Here is a 23,395-nt window from a genome sequence, read left to right as displayed (position 1 = left end):
ACCGAGTTTTTCTGAAAGCACATTTGAAGAAGATAGATGTGGAAAATGAGCATTTTGACCTTTTTACTTTTACTCCCATCGAAGACGGCAACGACTTGTTCCTTACAAATTCAATAGAAAAAAAAAAAAAAAGGAACAAGAAAAAGACAACTTCATTCCCCTTCTCTTATATTCAAAATCACGTTCACCTTTCTCCCTTCACTCATCTCTCAAACCATGAGCACAATCCACCAAACACACGAGAGTGATGGAGAGAAAGAGTTCAGTTTCTGGGGCTCATCAAACACCATACCTTCTGAAAATAATTGTGATCAACCACAAGGCAATGAATCAAGGCTCAATAAGGAAGCATACTCTGGAGAAACACACCAAAGAAAAAGTCTTAAATATGAGTATTCACGTTTTTGTTCAACAGTCTCAGACCCTTCAAGGAGCGAAGCTATTTTAGAAGGACAAAGGGAGCTTATGGAGATGATGCAAGACATGCCTGAGTTTGGCTATGAACTGTCTTTCCAAGATATGGTGGTTCATGAGAAGCAGGCGCTGGAACCAGAACAACAACCACACCAAAATGAAACTTCGCTTGAGAACACTCTCATGCAAAGTAGTGGCCATAAAGCTCAACTCAAAAGGGTAAGCAAAAAGAAGAAAAACAAAGGCAATAGTAGACCTGGTCAGATATTGCGGGTTGAAAGCATGGACAGTGAAACCTTCCTCCTCAAGTTGTTCTTTCCAATTTCTCTTGATTGGATGAAGAAGGATAGAGCAAAGAATGGCTCCAAGGTTTCTTCAAGACCATCATTGCAGGAATCTATAAAACAAGTGGGTAAAGAATGGAGAATTAAAAGGCTTTTCCTTTCAGGAGATAACAGAGAAGATGGCATATGTCAAAAAAATGGTGGCCGCAGCATTAGTGACATAAACGAGTAGATACTGAAATTTTCCTTTCTTACTAGACTCAACTCGTGTTAACGAAATTTTTCCTTAGAACATCTGTATTAGATTATGATGATGATGACTATCATGTAATTGAAGTCATCAAATATGACAGAAATTAACGTAGTCTAAATGAAACAAATATCATATATTATCCACTAATTCTTTTTTGTTTTATCAGGTATGATCTCAGTTTGTCACTCTCACATGGTTGCTGGCCATTCCATCCTTATGCAAAAACCAAAACAAAGAATCTGGGAGGATAACTTACTAATAATATGAATAGCTCTGTTCCTTTGGAAGCTTGGGGTGCCATGGAAATTCACAACAGTAAAAAAAAGTGAAATAAAGAATTCAAGGGTATGAAGAATCCCGGAGGGAGACACCATAGCTTGTTTTTTAATTCTTGGGTTTAGATAGTAGTAATGCATTCATTTGCATATTTGATCATTAAAATTTCTTTTCTCGTCTTATGGGAAAGATTTGGGCATGTAGATTAAGCCCCAGGAATCAACCTTTGCTTCTTTCACTGTGTCAGTTAAATATTTGTTACCTTACACGCTCATTGTTCTCTGGTCTCATCATAGAAAAATGTAAGATCACAAGGCATACTTTTGGAATGCCACAGCACATAACACATGTAGAGAGTTTTGTAGTCTAGTCTGTTCGTGGAAACTTCAACTATATATGAGTCGGTGTGTTTTGAAACTTTTGTCTTGTTCTGGCTGACTATATTGTATGTTCTTTTCTTTTTCTTTTTCACAAATATTCTTTGTTCAGAGGCATATATGGACCCTCAACCCTCAAGACATTAAATGTGTACATCTATCTTAAGGAGAATTCATACCTGAGTTCATCATGATTCATGCCCCAATTCTGTTGGTTATGATTTTAATATTGTGTAAAATATTGTTTTTCATCGGTGAACAATATTATGATTTTGATATTCTTGACGGGTAAAAATAATTAAAAATGAAATAAAAAAAGTGTTTATTGACAAGGTGTCAACCACGTGGGAAAGGACAATTTTCAAATTTGCTAACTTGTCACTAGCAGGCAGCAGCAAATGGATGGATTGAAGTTTAAATAGTGTCTTAGCAAAATTATATAATTCCTAACAAAATTTGAGGTTGAGAGATCCTAAAGGTTTAAATAGCAAAAGTTTGCCATGACCGAGTAAGATGTAAAGCCACAACACCAGTATTATGATTTTAATGATACATAAATATAGTTTACAAGAATGTTAGCAACACACTTTTTAACTTTTTTTTTTAATTTAAATTTTACATATTAAAAAAATTAACTTTCGAACACCAAGGAAGGGATTGATGAACAATTAATCACTAAATTAATCTGAGAGCCTTTGGTAACAGTGGATGCTCGGTGGGTTATATGCATCTGATGTAGGCACATCTTGTGCTTATTTAAGTACACTCTTTATTTAATGAATTTTTATCTTATCAAACTAATCTTTTCAAGCAGGTTGCTTTTGTAGCTGAGGCAAAGAAGATCATCGATCAATAGAAATAGAGACAAATCATACTATATATCAAAATTTTAAATTGCTCTAACATAATCTCCAAAAATGTTGTTTTGTATTCGACTTCTAGAATTGATATATGATGGTTTTGGAAATTGCTTTCAAATAAAAATACAAGGGTAATTTTCAGAACTTTAATTTAAAAAATACAATGGTATATATATATATATATATAAAGGAGGTGTACCTAATAAATATGGTGTGTAAATAGCAAGTAGTGACTAATGAGCCCTCTCTGACCTAAAAAGGAAAAAAAAAAAAACCTTACTCATGTGAGGGCCAAAGACCCATTAATTCCAAATAGTATTAGGCTTTTGATATTTATACTTCCACAATTAATTAGTATACTTCTCTTTCTTTTTCTATACTTTATATTATCAAAATACCCTTCATAGCAAAATACTTTAAACTCTATTTTTTACCTCCCATCTTCATCTTCTTCGTTCTTTACACTCCTTCCTGCCATCGTGAGAACTCCCACCATATTTTTTGGATTAGATCTTAGTCCGATAAATTACCCACAGCAGCGATCAAGACAATAAAGGATTCATTAATCGAGGATTATAGTTCATCCTATAAAGCATAATTAATCTCGCTCTTTAATTAGAGATTACTTCTACACACTAAAATTTGCATTTAGTAGTAGATACTTTGATTGAATCACTGAGAATACTTTTCATTTTTTTGGCATATATCCTTGATCGGTGATCGAATTATTACTGTTATTCCTTGATCCAAATACATCTTATGTGACCATTGACATGAAAAACTTATCCATTGATGAAACTTTGTTGGGGATATCTTTAGTCTTCCCCATCTCTTCATTTTCATACTGTTGGCTGCTACTTTGGCTACTTGAAGAGCTGCTAGTTTCAAATACATCACTCTCATCTAATCATTCTAATGTGACACATGCAAATAACAAAAATATAATAAGTCTGGACAGATTGTATTTTTTTTTTCTTTTTTATGCATGTGAAGAAAAATTTAGACTGTTTTATACCCATTAGAAACTTTATACTACTAGAAAAAAAATTGTCAATATTAACAACACCATTAGTTAAATTTGTAACCATGTTAATAAAAGGAACTAAAACTATATGTCTATGCAACAAAATATCAATTAAACCTAGCTGTAAATATTCACTCGAACCTTTAATTCATGATGATAGAACAACCATCTCATTGCCGATAGGATAAACAGATTAGACGTGGAAGACTTTGACAAGAAAAGAAACCATGCATCTTATGTAGTTATTTTCTAAAACTTGACATTCTACTTGACGCAGCAATAAATAGTAAAATTAATAGCTAAATAAGTTGTACCAGCCGCATTCTAAGAAAATGCTAAATCCAAAATAATGATAATAGACTTGCAAGTATGTATCAGAAAAAGTTAATTGCAACAAATTGAGAAAAAAAATAATCTACACTTCTTGAAGTAGACCATGATCGGGCATTATTAGAAATATGTATTTCAAAGATAGTCTAGAATCATCTTTGAAGTCGGCATTGTAGAAAATCAATTTTTTTGTATGATGATTTTGTGACCGTCTTCGTAAAGTGTTATTTTTATGATGATTTACTAACAAACCGTTCTAGAATTAATTTTTTTAAAAGAAAAAAAAATTGTCTTATTAATAAAATAATACAAAAGGTAATCGATATGGATAGTGAAAATTCTAGAGAACATTATAAAAACCAAAATACATAAAGAGTCTAGGAAATCATTAACAAATTTTACAAAACTCCATGTTTGCTGCATCTAAATGATTATTATAAAAGTTCGCACAAGCTAATGATACTAGATAATGAGTTTGATACAATTGCTAATGTTGCATATAACCTGTGTTTGTCCTTCCAGCATTAAAAACATTATTGAAAAGCATAAAAGAATTAAAAAATACTATGACCTAGCTAGTAATAATATTTTTAGAATGAAAATTAAGTCTAAATTAATTTGTTTGTTAAGGAACCTTATTTGCTCCTTTGAAGTTGTTGTTGTAACCTATTAACTTCTTGTTGGGTTCCTACGTATGAAGAGATTTTCAACAATAATTGTGTGAATTGCAATGAAAATAAAAGCTGAGATTTTCAACAATAATTGTGTGAATTGCAATGAAAATAAAAGTTTTATTTCAGAAGAAGAATGAATTGTATAAATTAATATACATTGGTGTAACTAAGAAGTTAGTGTTTAACATAAAATATAGTATGGTTTGTTTAATTACCTCAATTTCGGAGTTAATGTCTCCTGAACTTGTTTGAAGCATTGGGAAAGAATAAAAAAAATTAGCACTAGTAATCATCCAAAATACTTTAGAAAATTATTAAAAGAAAATTTCCACTCCTTAGTTGCTGAAGGGTCCTAACCAGATATTACAAAACATCCAAACATTTTTTGGAATAGTCATGTTAGCAATAAAAAAATGATAACAAGGTGTTCTAATTTAAAGATTTGTAAAATGTACCCAATCCTAAGCTAACTCAGACAATGATTTTATTTTATAACTTATGAAGAGGTGGTTGGCTAAACTTTTGAAAGTGACTTATTATTTTTGTACAAACTCTTACAAATCATTTCTATTAAAAATAAGTTATGAATTTATATTTCATTTGGATCAATTAGAAATTCTTCTAAGTGTGGCTTTTTGAAATATTTATTATAAAAATCAATAAATATTTATTGAGTAATAAAATTAAACTGATAGTGTATTCTAATTAATTTATAAATTATAAATATTCGTATCATAAGTTATGCTTTTTTAATTAAATTAGTTACTCAAACATCAAGTATCCATGCTTGAAATATTGTTGTAAGATAAATTCTATTATTTTTTGGGGAAGGGTTTGATTTTTATATAAATTTAGCAAGTGAAAATACCCCTTATTCTGAATACCCCTGTAACAAATTAATATATCATAAACAAATTAGTGCAGGGGACAAATTAAGTATTATATAAGAAACAAAAGAAAGAGTAAAAATAAGGTAAAGAATTCTTGAAATTATACCTATGGTAAGGCAGCTCAGGAAAACTTACAACCCTGCAAGAAACACATTATAATAAATAATCAAATTAAAACCTAGATTGTGATAAAAAAAATTATAATCACCAAACTTACTTATCTCTTTCTTCATGAAGATTAATGTAACGAGTAAAAACATTCTCAATTCTGATTACCAGACCAATAATGATATGATTACAGCTCATTATATGATCAAAGAATGAATCTTACATTCATTAGATGGAAAGATATAAATCAATTAAATCAAAGATCAGAAAAATTAAGAGGCCGACATAGAAGACATCTTTGAAAAAGATTGGTAATAAGCATAGGCTAGGCTAGTTAAAAATATAAATAAAGTATAACTAAGCTTTTCACGTCATCAAAGCTTTGATAGGCACCACAATAAGCAACAACTACACCCCATCAACTCCACAATAATGTAAAGTTCTTAACAAGAGCTTTCTCATAGGAGCTGATGAGTATCTAGGACATTTATATGTGGCCTGTTTTAGTTAGAATTCGACATTTATATATGGTGTTGTGATCAGTTAAGTAGAATAAGTGGTTGTGGTTTAGAAAGTGTTTGGGATTGGAATCATGAGTGCATATAATACCTAAGAGTGTGAGGGAATAGAACACTAAGCAATCAATTAGATGAGCCTTAATAGCTGATGTCTCATTAAAATGGCATGTCATAGACCTGCTCCAAACATGTAGTAACCTTGTGAGCCTAAAAGCTTATTGGAATTATTTGAATAGTGTGACAAACTATAATTCAGAAGTTGATTTTAGTCATATCAATAATGAAAATATGTCATAATTAGCAAAAATTAAACTTTAGACTCATAATTTAACAATCAATAATTGGTAACTATACTAAAACCACTGAAAAAGCCTATATCTTGCAATTTAAAACCTAAATCAACTACAATTAGATATTGGTATCAATACAGCACCAGATCCATCACACGTAAAAGACATTCACAAATGAAAACCAAGGCTTTCTAATGATTAGAATTACCTTGATGATAATATGATAGACATGATTAGCAAGAAGAAGAGCTTTCCTTGCACATGTTTGATTAAAATAATATGCCATAGTCCTTATTCAAAACATGTAGTTGTAAGAGTCTAAAATCTAATTGGAATGTTTGAGTAGTGAGACAAAGTCTAATTATTAGGCTAATTTTAGTCCTACATGTAGTTCTCGGCAAAAAAAAAAGTCATACTTATCATGATCAACTACTTACATGGTGAAGCAGAGTGCATAGTCTTGTTGAGGATGCTTTAAAATTTGGAATATCTAATGTGCTAGGAGGTTAATACATACAATTATTTGTCAAAATATAACACTAAGCCAATGATATAGATGGCAACAACCTGCAGAACTGAAAAGAAATATTAAAAGATAAATAGTATTGAATTAACATAATTTAAATGACATTGATTTAGTGGATAATAAACAGATAAAATTGCATACAACATTGTCATTCTACAAGAAAAAAAATTCAACAACACGGTCCACAAAAGTTGTTGTGACAAACAACAATATCTAAGAAACTATCCTTTCTTTTCTAAAAACAAAAACATATTGGCTCACAAAAGTGGCTTTCCATAGTGGGTTCTCGCAAGATCTCTTCTGGCTTTCAATAGAGTCACTGCATGAACGTTTCTTAAACTCATTACCCCAAGCTATCTCAACCTCAACTCTGAGGTCTTAAGATTCATCACAGATTCAACTTCCTTACTTCAACTCTATGGCCTTAAGATTCATCACAGATTCAACTTCCTTACCTCAACTCTGTGGCCTTAAGATTCATCCCAGTTTCAACCTGCTTAATCAACAAAGTAAGACCTTTCAGATAGTGTAAACTGATGGTATATGATGATAACGGCATGCTTTCAGGTCATTCACCCTGGTTTAAATTGCATAATTGTCAATTGCTCTATAAAATTCACATAAAGATTATCAAATAAAAAATTGTCTTGTTATTACAAATTAAGAAGCCATAACACATTCAAAAGCATACACTCAACCATTGTGCTAACTTTTGAATGACCAAAGTAGCAAAATTGTAATGGAAAGAATAAATCAATTTTATATTGAACCATTAACGACCACCCATATTCATAACTTCCAAGAATACATAAGGAAATGAACAGGTATAAGAGCATCTTTTTCTCTAGCATCGAGCTTTACCTCCAATGTAGATAACTCTTTATTGAGATCCAAGTATATTGTAATGAATCATATTCCTATATTAGAGGATACGAACAAATTAATAAATGATACCAGAATAAACAAAAGTAAGATAAATAATAACACAGAAACAAATATCTATCATCCCATTTAAAATTATATTTGCAAGCCTGTTGTTGTTCAAATCATCTTCTTTATTTCAAATTATTACATTAGTTGTGACAATCTTCTTTTCTAACTCTTCAATGTCCTTCCCTTTCTATTTGCAAATGTTGTTATTCTCATTAACTTCTCTACAGTCATCGCCCCACACATAAGACCCAAAACCTAGAATCGAAATTACATCTCCAGTAATAAGATATGCAACAACAAAAAATATATAACTTCACGGTGCAAACACAACTAGAGAAAGCGCTTTCTACATCGGTTGTTTTTTACATACTACATTGGTTATGCGACGTCATTATAGCGTGTGTCGTAAAAACTAGGTGGGACTACCACGTCGGTTCAGGGCGACTAATGTAGAATGCAGATATGTTCTAAGACGGGTCAAAGACGAAGACCGTCTTAGAAAGTACCACGTTCTAAGACAGTTCTACGTACAACCGATCTAGAAAGCAGCATATTCTAAGACGGTTCACTCAAGAAACCCATTTTAGAATGTAATACTTTCTACATAGAACCACCTTAAAAAGTATTACATTCTAAGATGAGTTTCTAGAGTTGACCGTCTTAGAATATACTGCTTTCTACATCGGTTGGACGTAGAATCGTCTCAGAAAGACTTTTTTTTTTAATTTTGTTTTTTTATCTCATTTATTTTTGTTGAGGCCAATCATTAAGCCTAAATTTGTATATAAAATAATCAATTAAACACATAAAATTAAGCATTTTCACCAAGCTAGGCCAAACATGCTTGTACTCACTTGAAAATCTGTATACAAAATAATCAGTGAAACACATAAAAATAAAGCATTTTGACCAACAAAGCAAGCTGGGCCAAACATGTTTGTAGCACTCACTTGAAAATTTTGCCATTTTATTGAGTATGACATAGGCCTATTACTATAAGGTTCGACATTGATTGCAAAAGATAGACAAGAAAAAAAATTGTAAGAAAATGACTACACAATTCAGTAATATTTAAGTTAAATAAGGTTCATGATCAGCATAGCAATGTACAGTGATTTACATTTTTATTATATATAGGCAGAGTTTTTAAAAGGGAAGTGCTATTAAGTAATAATTAAGTTAAATTCTGCATATATAAGAACACAAAAATAAGGAATTAATGAAGTTAAAGAAAAAAAAAGATTAAACAAAAGATTGACCCGAAGCCACATTAGCCTGGAGTTCCAAATATTAACATTTCTCACTCGTCCTGATCAGTTGGGTAAAGTAGATATATATTCCACCACAGTGAATTAGACGCAGCTATAATCTCTTTACTAACTTCAGGCTGCTATTCAAAACTTTTGAATTATATTATTAATAATTGGATTATTTTATGAAAAGTATGATACTGTGACTTATTCAAGATCGAGTTAATACTAAAAAACGATCATATCAACTCAGAATAAAAAAGCTGTAAGGTAGCATGAATTAAATGGAGATATTTTTTTCATTGGTATTGCTAATATAAATGGACATCTTATTTTATAATATAATTATCAAAAGATTAAGAGCAATGACAACATTTCATCCTAGAAGCAGATTATAGCATTACAGTGTACCTCAACATGGTCGGCATGGAAGAGGTCAAATGCCCCATCAATGTATACAATACGTGCATTTCGTCCAGGACCCTAAAATAAGATGGAGTGACAACGAATCATTGCATGAAAAAGTTCAGCAAACTGTAATGAAGAAGACAAATTGCCTCTAACAATTTTCAACTTGAACACACTAATTGTCCCATAAATTTGGAACACACTAATTCTCTCTTAATTTTATAATTTTGAATATATTTCAATCAATAAAAATAAATATGTTAAAAAATATGTTGCTAGTTGTTATTATCTAGAAATAGAATCCTCTGCAACATGTTTGGCGTTGTATACTATATTTCATGCAAATATACATGAGTTTTAGAATCCAACACGCTATACAGCATCAAATATCTATACCTCTCCTCCATGCCCCGAATAATCTTACCTGAACATCTTCATCCTCATCATCGTCTTCTGCAAGCAAATAATATTACCTGAAGGAGAATTATAATAGAAAAGGAAGTTGACAGTCATGTGCATACTCATCTTCAAAGGGCATAAGGCTTAGTATCTATTAACTTATAGGCATCAACTTTTGATCTGGTTAACTAAGACTAATGACCTGCTCTTTGTTCAGGTGATTAGAAGCTGGAGTAATGAAGTATGTAGTCCCCCCTCCCCCTCCCCTAATATATATTTCTTTCTTCACTTATTTCTACTCTCAGTAACTCACATAAGAACCTGTACGCTCATTTTTTCATAATATATTATTGATATTTTTTGTCAATTATTTTAGGCTATGCTTATTTTGCTTCCTATCTGGTTGCATTTGTCGGGAATAAGGTGCTTGAATTGTAAGACTAAGTCTCCTGGTTCATTCGTGTATTTCCACAAATTCAGAGCAAGGAACAACAGCTTATAGAAATTGCCAACAATAGCCAGTGATGCAGTAATTTGTTGTGTTGCTTTCTGTTCACGTGGTTGCTTTTCTGTGGCTTCAGAGACAGCCATTTAATTTGCTGCCACATTCCAGATGAAGATTGGAAAGCTTATCCCCTTTTATTGTCAGGTTATTGTTATGGTTCATTTGTTGGCTTCATATTTTGTATTGTGTTCATACATGACAGCCATATCTGTCATTATGCAGAATGGGAGAGGCAAGTCCAAACAATTAGCTTAGGATGCTATGTACTGTGTTCATACATCACAGGCATATCTGTCATTTTGGAGCTGTTGATGGATGTCTTGATATTGTAGGAGGATTTTCTTGGGATATGTGAGGATGATATCTCCTCGGACTCTAAATATATCAAGTAAGATAAATTTGACGAGAACGAAATTAATGACCATTGTCTTGGTCACAACTGTGAACAGACTACAGCTGGTGTGGCTTGTGGGTAAGTTTTGCTAGTTACATTTCCTATTTCGAGAATAAAGGGATGTGTATATTTTGGTCACACACGCGAGAACCCGGATACGAGATACGATGGGTATATGGTACTTCGCTCAGAATATTATTAATATTAGTATCCAAAAAAACCTGTGGAAACTTATTCCAATAATGACTAAATGACCAAATGAGACCCTACACTAGTATTATCCCATTACCTATAGACACAAACAAGAAAGAATAAAGGGAATGAATCCATTGAAGAAAATCATACATAAAACCAGCAGTGTCGTACTAGTTACTGGGTTATACACTATTTGACTGAAGTGAAACATTGACATGAACCAAATTGGTATATTGGGGGCCAAAAATTACAAAACAAAAACTATTGATTTCAAATCAGAGTACAACTATTAAATGACTATTCTGCAGTTGAATATGAAAGAAGGGTCAGAGCAATTAGTAGAAAAAGCAAACCTTGTGCTTTACGGCATCTATATATCCGTGAGGATTGTTGTAACTGCTGGCTTTGCTTTTAATGCCTGCAACAGCTGTGTCTGTGTGCTCCAACTACGCCAAGTTCAAGTATGAATTGAACCTTCCCACTTCACCTTAATTTCCCTGCTTGCAATGAACACACATAAATGGGTTATACTATAACAAACAGCCTGTGCAACTAATAAGCATTTAGTTGAAAGACATGTTGTCAACCGCAGCTACCTAGCTATAGCCCACCAAAACGTTTGACTCACGTTTCTGTTATGTGACTATATACTAGTTTTGGGTTATAAAACTTGTATATAGTCACCTCACAGACAAAAATGCGACCAGATGGGGACATACACATGTACCCTTTATGACTAGTTGAATACCCTAGAACACATTCAGTGGAACGAATTTCAAGTTTGTCAGAATGATAGGGATGCAAAAAAGGGTTAACAATCACCGCCAAAGACCTTAAGAAAGTTATAATCAGAAAAAGTGTGAAACAAGGCATGATAAGCTGTGTCAAAATTAACAGGAGCTAAAGGTAAGCGATTACTCAGATAAACTGCAGTAACAAAGGCATGATCCCCAGGATTAGCTTTGACTTTGATCCTATATGTTACCTTCCAAAGTTCTTGATATTACTCTAACAGCCTCTCCTAACATGCCTACCATATAAATTCATAATATTGAAACTGAAAGACCACACTCATTTTTTCCTTCTTCATGACAGAACCACCAAGTACTAATGCACCAAAAGTATGACAAGTTGAAATATCCCAGTTAATTAAACTTCACTCAACAATCATATACAATTTATGCCCACACTGGTCTTTGCAGAAAGGATAAATGCGAAAACTTCAATCAATGAAACAGATGAACAAGCCTGCTCTGACTGTATTCTAAATTGCCCTATCGGCTTCTACCATTGCTTAAAGTTTTGGCAAGGCTACCTCAGAAAATAAGGGACTTGAAGATTACAGACCTGAACATATATCGCTCTCTCTTCTACGAATGATTTCATACAATATTATCCATATCTATTGCTAAAATGAGTAATGCCCATGCTGGACTGCCTTTCCTTTCTTTTTGGAAGTGTAACTTATGGTTATATATTCTCACTCCTTTTTATTTTATTTCTTTATCCATTTATTCCAAATTAAATGATTGTATTATTATTATTATTATATTTTAAATCTCTAAAAAATACTTATAGTAATAAATAATAAATGTGATAAATTATTTGTAACAACTACGAGTGTTTTAATTTTTTGAAATAAAAATAGAATGTAATTATATATATAAAAATAGATATGTATGATAGGGTATCGACTAGTGTTAGGACACAGGGTGGAGAGTCAGACGATTTTCCCATCACAATTGGTTTACATCAAGGGTCAACCCTTAGCCCCTACCTTTTTACCTTAATTCTGGATGTCCTCACGGAACAAATCCAAGAGATAGCGCCGAGATGCATGCTTTTTGCAGATGACATAGTCCTCCTTGGAGAGTCGAGGGAGGAGTTGAATGAGAGGTTGGAAACTTGGAGACGAGCTCTAGAAACACATGGCTTTCGCCTAAGCAGAAGCAAATCGGAGTATATGGAATGTAAGTTCAACAAAAGAAGGAGGGTTTCTAACTCAGAGGTGAAAATAGGAGACCATATTATCCCTCAAGTCACACGGTTTAAATATCTTGGGTCTGTAATACAGGATGATGGGGAAATTGAAGGGGATGTGAATCATCGCATTCAAGCAAGATGGATGAAATGGAGAAAAGCATCGGGGGTGTTATGTGATGCAAAGGTACCGATCAAGCTAAAGGAAAAGTTTTATCGGACTGCGGTAAGACCGGCGATTTTGTACGGAACAGAATGTTGGGCGGTCAAGAGCCAACATGAGAATAAAGTAGGTGTAGCGGAGATGAGGATGTTGCGGTGGATGTGTGGTAAGACTCGACAGGATAAAATTAGAAACGAAGCTATTAGAGAGAGGGTTGGAGTAGCGCCTATTGTAGAGAAGATGGTGGAAAATAGACTTAGGTGGTTTGGGCATGTAGAGAGAAGACCGGTAGACTCTGTAGTGAGGAGAGTAGACCAGATGGAGAGAAGACAAACAATTCGAGGCAGAGGAAGACCCAAAAAGACTATAAGAGAGGTTATCAAAAAGGATCTCGAAATTAATGGTTTGGATAGAAGTATGGTACTTGATAGAACATTATGGCGGAAGTTGATCCATGTAGCCGACCCCACCTAGTGGGATAAGGCGTTGTTGTTGTTGTTGTTGTTGATATATATATATATATATATATATATATATATATTAGTTTGCATTATTATTTAATATAAATAATTTAAAATATAATCTTTTAAAAATGAACTCAAACATGGATTGAGATCAAGTTACTTCAGCTACAACTTTTAAATAAGGGGATATCCTAGTTAGTCATTAGTATTCTGGTAGTGTGAATAGTTTTTTTGATCAGCAAAAGTATATATATATATATATATATATATATATATATATGAATATATGAAGTACCAGAGGTATTCAGTACAATAGGGAAGAAGCCATACAAAATGGTTCCGTAAACAGACAAACATAGTCTGAAAAGGAACCAATCTATGACTCAAAATGAAAAGTACATCTGCTGATAATCCTATTTATGCTACCCTACTGTAAGAAGCTCTGTCTAAGGTTACTTTACCAATGCACCAGTACTGCCAACTCTTGACCCTTATGCCATCAAGCTGAAGAAATGAATGTTGAAGGAAATGGTGTTTTTTGGGTTTGAAGGGAGCGCACCTTTGACATTCATCCAAGACATAGTATCCCACCAAATAGGTTGGATTTTGTTGCAATGGATGAATAAGTGGGATGCGTCCTCGTCCACCCTTTTGCAAAAAGGGCATAGCGAATCCAAGATCTGCATTTGCCTTTTCTGCAGATTTTTCTTTGTTGGCAACCTGTCCTTAAATAATCTCCATGCGAAAACAACTATTTTGCTTGGAATCTTTATCTTCCATAACTCCTCAAAGCATTCCTCCTGATTTCCAACAGCCAGCTCCTCCCTTAGCATATTATAAGCGCTGTGTAGAGTATATGCCTGATGGATCTCCTACCCACTCCCATCCATCAGGAATCTGCTGTTGTATAAGGTTGACTTCAACCTCTCTAAGGAAGCTAACAGCTGAATCAACTTCAGACTCAAACAATGGCCTTCTCCAAATAAAATTCCATTCCCATCCATTATCTTTGTGGCAGCCCATTTGACGAATAAGCTGATTCTGCTGATATGAGACAATGTATAATCTGGGATATTTTTCTGCTAATGATTCCTCCTGGCAAATCCACCTATCCTCCCAAAACCTGATTTTATTCCCCCCTCCTACCTTCCATTTTAAGCCATTTTGGATGACTTGTCCTTGATGTGAATGATGAAGGGCTCTTTTCAGGTCCCTCCACCAAAGAGATTCAAATCTTCCCTCCTTGTTTCCTCAATGCTCCTCCATCCACCATATTTGGACTCCACTACTTTAGCCCATAATTTCCCTTGGTGCTGCAAGAGATTCCATTTCCATTTGCCGAGAAGAGCGACATTAAAATTGTTGATGTCTTTAATGCCCAGCCCTCCCTTTTTCTTTCGATAAACACACGGTCTCCCACCTAATCCATGCAATCTTGTTTTGATCCACTCCTCCCCACAGAAACCTTCTTTGTAATTTTACTAGCTTATCCACCACTAAGGAAATAAATGGGAATTGATGTTAGCACTGAATGTATTAAAGTCACTCTCCCCCCAAACAATATGTGTCTTTGTTTCCATTTTGTCAATTTTCTCTCACACTTATGAATAATGGACTCCCACATCTGACACTGCCTCGGGTTGGCCCCAATGGGTATGCCAAGGTACACAAAAGGAAAAGGCAGCATGCTACAATTCAGGTAATCAGCTGCAGATTGCTTCCATTCTTCGGTCACCCCAAATGCTCCAAAACAACTCTTAACAAAGTTGATTTTTAGACCCGATACGACTACAAAAGTCCTAAGTATAGCCTTTATTGCTTTAACATTCGCCATAGATGCTTTCCCAAAAAAGATTGTGTCATCCGCATACTGTAGTATGCTTATGTTCACTTGATTGGACCCAACTGAGAAACCTTTGTATAGGTTTTCCTCCATAGCTTTCCTCATCAACCCGTTCAAAGCTTCCGCTACGACATTGTAAAGGAAGGGTGCTAATGGATCCCCTTGTCTAAGTCCCCTTTGAGGAAGGAACTCGGCCGTAGGGCTACCATTCACCAAAACTGAGATGGATGCGAATTTTAAACACCCCTTGATCCATTTAGACCATTTTGGGCTGAATCCTGTTCTCCTTAACATGTACAACAAAAATTCCCATGAAACGGAGTCGTATGCTTTCTCATAGTCTACTTTGAATACAAGGCATGTTTTGTTACTCCTTTTGGCTTCTTCAATGACCTCATTTGCAATTAGTGCACTATGTAATAAGTGTCTTCCTTCAATAAATGCAGATTGGGCTTCATCTATGATAGACGGCATCACCTTCTTCATTCTTGAAGCCAATAGCTTCGCCACGATCTTATACATACAACTTATTAGAGAGATAGGTCTGTATTCATTCAAGAGTTGTGGGTCGGCCACCTTGGGAATTAACGCTATGAAGGATGCGTTACAGCCTCTAGGAAAGATGGCATCACCTTCTTCATTCTTGAAGCCAATAGCTTCGCCACGATCTTATACATACAACCTATTGAATGCAGATTGGGCTTCATCTATGATAGACGGCATCACCTTCTTCATTCTTGAAGCCAATAGCTTCGCCACGATCTTATACATACAACCTATTAGAGAGATAGGTCTGTATTCATTCAAGAGTTGTGGGTCGGCCACCTTGGGAATTAACGCTATGAAGGATGCGTTACAGCCTCTAGGAAAGACCCTGTTAGCATGAAATTCATCAATAAATCTAAGAACATCAGGTTTGAGCAGCTGCCAAAACTTCTTGATAAACTTGAAGTTCAGCCTGTCAGGACCTGGGCTTTTATCGCTCTTGCAATCCTATACAGCCTGTTCTACCTCCTCCACTTGAAAAGGAGCCAACAACAAGTTGTTCTGATGCTGGCTGATAGTTCGAAAACTGGTACCATCAAGCCTGGGCCTATGATAATCTGGTTCTTGGAATCTTTGGGAGAAAAAAGCTCTAACTTCCTCCTTCACCTTATGTGGCTCATCAATCCATGTACCGTCAATCATGACCCCCTTTAGGGAGTTATTCCTGCGATTGGCATTCATCAACAGATGGAAGTACCGTGAATTACAATCGCCCTCCTTGATCCACCTGGATCTCGCCTTCTACCGGAGCGAGGATTTATGGTGTGACACCCTCTACCCTTACAATTATAACTAACTAATTAAATAAATCATACAAAATTTATTTAAAAGATTATAAACACATAATAATAAAAGAAGAAGAAAAATGCAAAATTAATTAATAATTTTTCTTTTTAAACACATTTAATTTAAATCAATTCAAAAGGGTAAAGGTTCACATCCACTTAGTGAAAACATAATAGAATATTTTTTTTTTAATAAAAGATAAGATTATCCCGGCTCAAAACAAACTCTAAATAAATAATAAAAAAAAACTAAAGAAGAAAAGTATAACACAATTATATCATTCAGTAAATCATAATCCCTATCACAGACTAAGTCTCTCCATCTCTAGCATGTGACTCATCATATGAAGGCTCACCTGAAACAAAGTGGCAATCAGCCCAAACACAAACACACACCGGGAGTGAGTTATCACATTTGTATATAATAAAACATTAGAGCATGTGAAACATATAATACTTAAAGCTGAATTTATATAAATAACATTACTGAATTGCACACATTATTCACACCCATTCAAGTTTACACACTCCATAAAATAACATCAACCACAATTGTTAACTCATTGAAATTCAAGCACAAACGTTATGCAACAATTATACTAAGACTCAAGCCTATATGCAATGTGGTACCATGTCAGTGAAAAACAACACTGGGGCGCTTAGGAGTACATGACAAAGCATACCACACAATGGGTATACTCGGTCACTCTCACTAAGTAACATCATAAGGTGACCAGTCAGGGTTACTCTGTTTTGCGAGAATGCCCCAACCACATGGGATCAACATGGGCTTAAAGGAGCACTCAAACTGAGTATCTTTACCCCCAAGGCCTAGACTCTGAAGAATCCGTTTGGGCCTCACCTTCCTGATTCAGGTCCAACCCCTAAAATATTTTTTTTTATTTGCACGCAGACACTGTTTATGAGTTATATAATACCCACGACCTCACTCTTATATTTCAAACATATTTAACAAATTGCGCTATAGTTTAACCCTTCAGGATCCTAACTATGAATCCTACAATTTTCTTTAACACTGCGCATAAAAGTTCTCTCAAGGTACACACTGGTCGGGTTACTGTATAACTCATAACTCACATGACAAGTAATATCACTACAAATATCAATCACACACTCATTCACAACCATGTTTCATGTCTACAGTTTAACATTTCATACTCTAACTAATTACAAAATATACTCAACAATTAAATAACAATGTATCATAATAATAATAACATACAATATTTAATTTCAAGGCTTATAAACAAGTAACTATAAAATACACGTAAAATATATATATATATAAGTATATTATATTCAAAATATATAACAAAATATATATTAACGTAAACGTAAATGTACATATTATATATAACATATAAAAAGTATTAAATATATATTAATATAAAATAATCACAATAATATCAAATATATCATTAAGTAAATACAAATTATATATAACAATAAAATATATACTCATATTGATTTCTATGAACAACATGTATACCTATATTTTAAATATATTTTAACTAAGTTGCCAACATCAAGAAAATGCCTAATTACAATGTGAATACAACTTTAGTTAATTTCTTTAAATGATTTTAGCCAATTCAATTATCCAACAATCCCTACACCTATGAATTTCATGACAAGAAATCACCCACGTGAAATAAAATATAAAGTTTGTAAAAAAAACAGTATCAATATATATGTACACGTATACACTGCGGTATAAAAAAATAATTATCTGGACACAATATACATTAGCACAGGAACAAGATTGAAAGGCCAACATATCTGGTATAAACAAATCACCACCACACAATTTTTATGTTAATTATAAAGAATTCTAATTCCTAAGGTACACACCTAACACAGGAACACATCAATCCTACAACAAACTCGCAACAGAACACATCAATTCTACAACAAACTCGTAACAGAACACCAATTGGTTCATCAAACACACTCAATCCGCGATTAAACATGAAAACATAATTAAATTCATAAACACCCCAAAATAACCCAAAAATTGATCCTCTAGGGATCCCTACACATGTTCATTCTAATCCCCAAGCGAGAGTAACTCATCTCTTACCTCGAGGTAGTCGCTTAAATGTTCTCTGTTAGCAATGGTGGCGTCTCTGGTGCTCTCTAGAGCTCCTCCTCTGGTTGCTCTGTTAGGGTTCTTGTGCGTCAGAAAAGAAAAAGGGACAGAAGTGTTTTGTAAAAGCTGCTCTAGGTTAACATTTGGTTTATATAGTGGAGATTTATGACCTAATTATATTTTTATTTATTTATTTATTTATTTATTAACTTATTACTATATTATTTATTTATTAACAATTACGGCTGTTACACATGGGCTTGTGCAACTACCCATAGGGCTTCTTGAAGTTGTTTCCTTTTCGTGACTTCTTGAGAAGATAGTTCTCTATGGCTTGTGTCTTCCTCTAGTTTGTTTAATTCAGCCTCTATCTTCTTGACCCTTTTGAGAGTATCTCCAAACTGTTCCTGATTCCAAATCTTCAGCCTTTGTTTTAGTCTCTTGATCTTTTCCTTGAGGACAAACCCACCCCAGCCTAATTGTTGGTGAGAAGTCCAGCATTGGTGTACAACTTCCTTGAAGGATTTATCTGATAACCAGCAATTGAGTATCCTAAAAGGCTTAGGACCCCAATCTGCTACCTTGGATCGAAGAAGGATTGGACAGTGGTCTGAAAAGTTCCTTGCCAGAGTAGATTGATAGCTGCCAGGCCATCTGTCCAACCATTCGTGTGATACCAGGAACCTGTCTATCCTTCTCCTAGATGTCTCATTTGGTCTAAACCAAGTGTATTTTCTCCTGATCCATGGTGCCTCAATAAGCTCCAGCTCATGTATCCAGTCATTGAATTTTGTGATGCTGTTGTCCCCCGATATCCTCTTACCTATGCCAAATCTTTCATTTGGGTTCCTAATGTTGTTGAAGTCGCCCAGGATACACCATAGCCCTCCAGACAAAGAATCTTTCAGTTGCTTTATATTATCCCATAGTAATCTCTTGTTGTGAATGTCGCAAGGTGAATACACGGTAACTAAATTGATGTGTTGTGCCTCTTTAATCCACTCCCCAGCCAAGTGAATGAATCCATTGCCAATTAGTTTACTCTGTAGCCTGAAAGTTGTTTCACTCCATAGACATAATATACCTCCTACTATATTATTAGCTGGCAACATCTCCCAACAAACCTCCACATCCCCCCATAATGCCTGACACATAGCTTTGTCAACAACTTCTTTCTTTGTCTCTTGTAAGCATATCATGTCTGCACCCTCCTTCTTTATCATTCTTCTAATTGCTGCCCACTTTACTCCCATCTCTCATATTCTGTCTTATCCCTTTCTTCCATTAGTTTAATTTTTTCAATGATAGCATCATTCTCATCTCCTCCTGTAACGCCCAATTGTTTAGCCATGCTCCATAATTGAGCTGCCTCGTGAGCTGGATGTGGCTCTGTATTTGCTTCCCTACCACCATTGTGATTGTTTGTTTCAGGTGCAAGGGTATGACACGCAAATTCCCTTTGTGCCAATTTTTGTGGGGACTGATCCGGTGTACTACTCCTCTCTTCTTCTTCCACTGTGTTATATAAAGTGAGGCCCGATTTGGATTTCTTTTGGCACCTCCTTTGTCTGGAATATACTAGCCAGGTATTTTCTATTTCTGCCTTGTTGGTTATTGGGCTGAGGCCCAATTTGTGCATTTTTTCATTGGGGGTACAAGTGTAGCTGCTGACCATTTTGTTTGGCCCACTTGAATCCTCATAATTGCCCACCCGCTGCTCACGAGCTGCCTCTACACCTCTGTCTTCATCACCCTCCAGATTTTTTTAATTTTCCATGATTGCATGAGTGGTCTTTCGCCTCTGTCGGGTCGCATGTGACACTGTGATCGCGTGTTTCAGCTTTTAAAACATTGTGGATCTCTGCCATATCATCTATCTCCCTCCTTTCAATGTTTCCATTTTGGTGAAAAAGCTGTTGTGCCGTTGTTGACCGTTGTTGTCTGCCAAACGTCCGTGGGATACTACTATTACCCACTGGGTATTTGCAACCCGGTTGACCGCTGGATAATAGAGTTGTGCCGTGGTCTTCAACTCCGCCGTCGGGTCTACAAGCGAGGTAGCGTTGTTTAGTTTGTGTTTCCGGCACCGTTGATTGCATGTCGTCTTCCCGCACCACATTAGCCGCCGACGTCGACGGGATGGCCCCGAAATGGGTTTGGTTGTGCGTTTGGCTGTTGTGGTCTCTGTAATAACTTTCGTCCGAGAAGATCTCGTCAGACAACCCCACGAAACTCCTTCTCCCCCGAAGGTAGTCGTGAAATACACTGTCGCTCTCCTCAATAACGTCCACCGCAAATGTTTCATCACCAATGTGGACGTGGATGGTGTGTTGGATAGTTGGCCTCCATGGGGTCTTAATGAGCACCCTTGCTCTGTCCAGCCTCCGTTTTTCTTCAACCTCGTCATCCATATCCACCAAATCTCCCATAACAGACATAATCTGTTGTATATGTTTCTTATCCCAAGCTTGGAGTGGGATTCCCCAACAATGAACCCAGACCAGCCTATTCCCAGTGCGTAAGCTTGGGCTCCACCTCTCCATTGAGTAAAACATAGATGAGCCTCTATCTTGTCCCTTATTCATGATTTGTTCTGGGTCCTCATCGTTGAGGCCAAGAAGCAAGACTGAGTCATCTCCTATGTATTTAGGGGCTATTTTCAATCCTATCTCCCACCATAATTCATCCTCCACTCTTTCAAACGTAGCTGGGTTTCTTAGGCGTCCTACCCACGCGTCCTTCAACCACTTGGTGTCTTCAAGTTCGATGTCAATGTGGATTGAAGAAGGTGAGGTTTGGCGGCTGTGATTTTGGATGTTGGAGGCCAGTCGCTATCCCGGAGCTCTGTTATTTCTCATGAGCACATCCCTGTATGAGGCTGGGTTTGTTTGACGTGCTTGTCTGGCGTGGTCAGTTTCTGTTTGGGTGCCCCCCTCGTGTCTCTGTATTTTGATCCCTGCATCTGCCTTTCTTGGTTTGTCCCTTCCATGCTTAGGGATGTTGACATATAGTTTCAACCCTCCAATAACGATCCTATCCAGTTGCCGTGCCAAGTGTGGAATGTCGCGTACCCCTTTAAGTCTGACAAATCCATACCTCCTTCCTGAGTAATTTCTGCGATTGGGTATGAATACCTTCCTGACATCTCCCCATTTCTTGAAGTGTTGCCATAACTCCTCCTCTGTAATTTCTTCTCCAAAACAAGTGAAGTAGAAGGTTGTGATATCATTGTGGTCCCTCCAATTAGACACCTTATGTAGTTGCTGGCCTCATGTCTTGTTACTTGCATAGTCCCATTGGGTTACCTTCCTGAAGCTTGCTCTACCTCTCTCCACTGTCTTTCCCCTGAACCTATCTCTCTCCCACCCATTGTTTCTCTCTCTAAACTCATTCATCTCTCTATTATTTTCTTTAAAGTTGGTAGTGTGAATAGTAACTCTCTATTTGGAGGCATTTGCCACAGAAACATTCACAGGAATGTGTCCAGCTCAATTACTTGAATCCCCGAGCAATTTCATAACCCAATAGCTTTATAAAGTACAAGCTGTTTTGAAGGGAATGATTAAATAAATAACTTAAATAAAATACTTATTAATAAATTCATATTATATACAATTTTAAATCATAAATATGATATAAAATTTATTAAAACAGTACTAAAACCAAATTTAAAAATTATAAGTCACTTTTATAAGTTTAAATCAACTTTTTAACATTTTCTAAATCTTAAGCCAAAATATATTATTTTTTCGTTATTATTATATAACTAGAATGGTTTGAGGATTTCATAGTAAAAAATGGGTAAATATTTATTTTGAATTATTCACTTCATTTTCTTATGGGATTTAATCTTTTAAAATGAAACAAGGCATAGGGGTAGCTATAAATGTCAAGCTTGTATCCAATTGAGATGAGATAGGACTATGGGCAATGGTGCAAACAATAAAAAAATACAAATGAATTAATGGCCTGGACTCCTTGCAACAGGAACTAAAGTGAAGGCACACCAGAAAACAACTGCATACCTGAGGATACTTGTTTTCTTCCTTAAAGCCAGTAGATTTGTGTACAGTTTTATACCACCAAGGGGCCCATAAGCCATCTATTGGTTTTGGACCTGCTTCCCAAGTGGAAAATTCAATATTTGAGTTGTCACTTGTCATGTATGTATGCATAAAACTTGTTGCAGGGAAAATTTTCAATTACTGAATGTCTTCAACATTTCCAAATCAAAGGAGATGAACAAGAAAACATTGCAAAAAAGAAAGACAAGGAAAAAATAGGAGCACAAAGCCTGGGCTTGCAAAATGAAAACTCTGCATACTTGAGCATTGCAGGTTGAAAAGGAATCTCCAAATCATTGCAAAGAGCCCATAAAGTAGCCTGCAAATTAGCAAGATCATAATGTAAAATTAAAACTAGAATTGAGGTTTGCAAAGCGGAACTAACCGTGTGGCGTATCAAGGCAAACATAGAACTGAAATTTATTCAAAAGAAATCCGAAAGCCCGCGGGTAACTCTTTGGAGACACTCTTTGTATTAACCTTGTAAAGAAATCCGAAACCTGAGGGTCATGAAGTATAAATTATTTAAAGT

General features: G+C 35.2%; 2 protein-coding genes across 15 annotated transcripts; one reads left to right on the top strand and one right to left on the bottom strand.

Annotated features, from left to right (window-relative positions):
- Window positions 1-189: 189 nt before the first annotated feature.
- Window positions 190-1,802, top strand: LOC114410082. Its single transcript, XM_028373855.1, has 2 exons — window positions 190-926; window positions 1,118-1,802. The coding sequence occupies exons 1-2, from the start codon at window positions 217-219 to the stop codon at window positions 1,200-1,202; spliced, it is 795 nt and encodes a 264-aa protein (XP_028229656.1). The 5' UTR covers window positions 190-216; the 3' UTR covers window positions 1,203-1,802.
- A 5,105-nt stretch (window positions 1,803-6,907) lies between these two features.
- LOC114410080 lies at window positions 6,908-23,108 on the bottom strand. 14 transcript variants are annotated; one of them, XM_028373844.1, is made up of 6 exons: window positions 18,791-22,324; window positions 11,262-11,405; window positions 9,840-9,888; window positions 9,419-9,490; window positions 7,686-7,741; window positions 6,908-7,317 (listed from the first exon to the last, which is right to left on the bottom strand). In XM_028373844.1, the coding sequence occupies exon 1, from the start codon at window positions 20,050-20,052 to the stop codon at window positions 19,048-19,050; it is 1,005 nt and encodes a 334-aa protein (XP_028229645.1). In that variant the 5' UTR covers window positions 20,053-22,324; the 3' UTR covers window positions 6,908-7,317; window positions 7,686-7,741; window positions 9,419-9,490; window positions 9,840-9,888; window positions 11,262-11,405; window positions 18,791-19,047. The 14 variants fall into 14 exon arrangements, 13 of the variants coding, with proteins under 13 accessions (XP_028229645.1, XP_028229649.1, XP_028229647.1 ...); XM_028373848.1 differs by having other exon boundaries at window positions 9,812-9,868; XM_028373846.1 differs by having other exon boundaries at window positions 9,840-9,868.
- Window positions 23,109-23,395: the final 287 nt, after the last annotated feature.

Source organism: Glycine soja, chromosome 4, assembly GCF_004193775.1.
Source record: "Glycine soja cultivar W05 chromosome 4, ASM419377v2, whole genome shotgun sequence".
Lineage (NCBI taxonomy): Eukaryota > Viridiplantae > Streptophyta > Magnoliopsida > Fabales > Fabaceae > Glycine > Glycine soja.
This window is presented reverse-complemented; position numbering and strand designations above follow the sequence as displayed.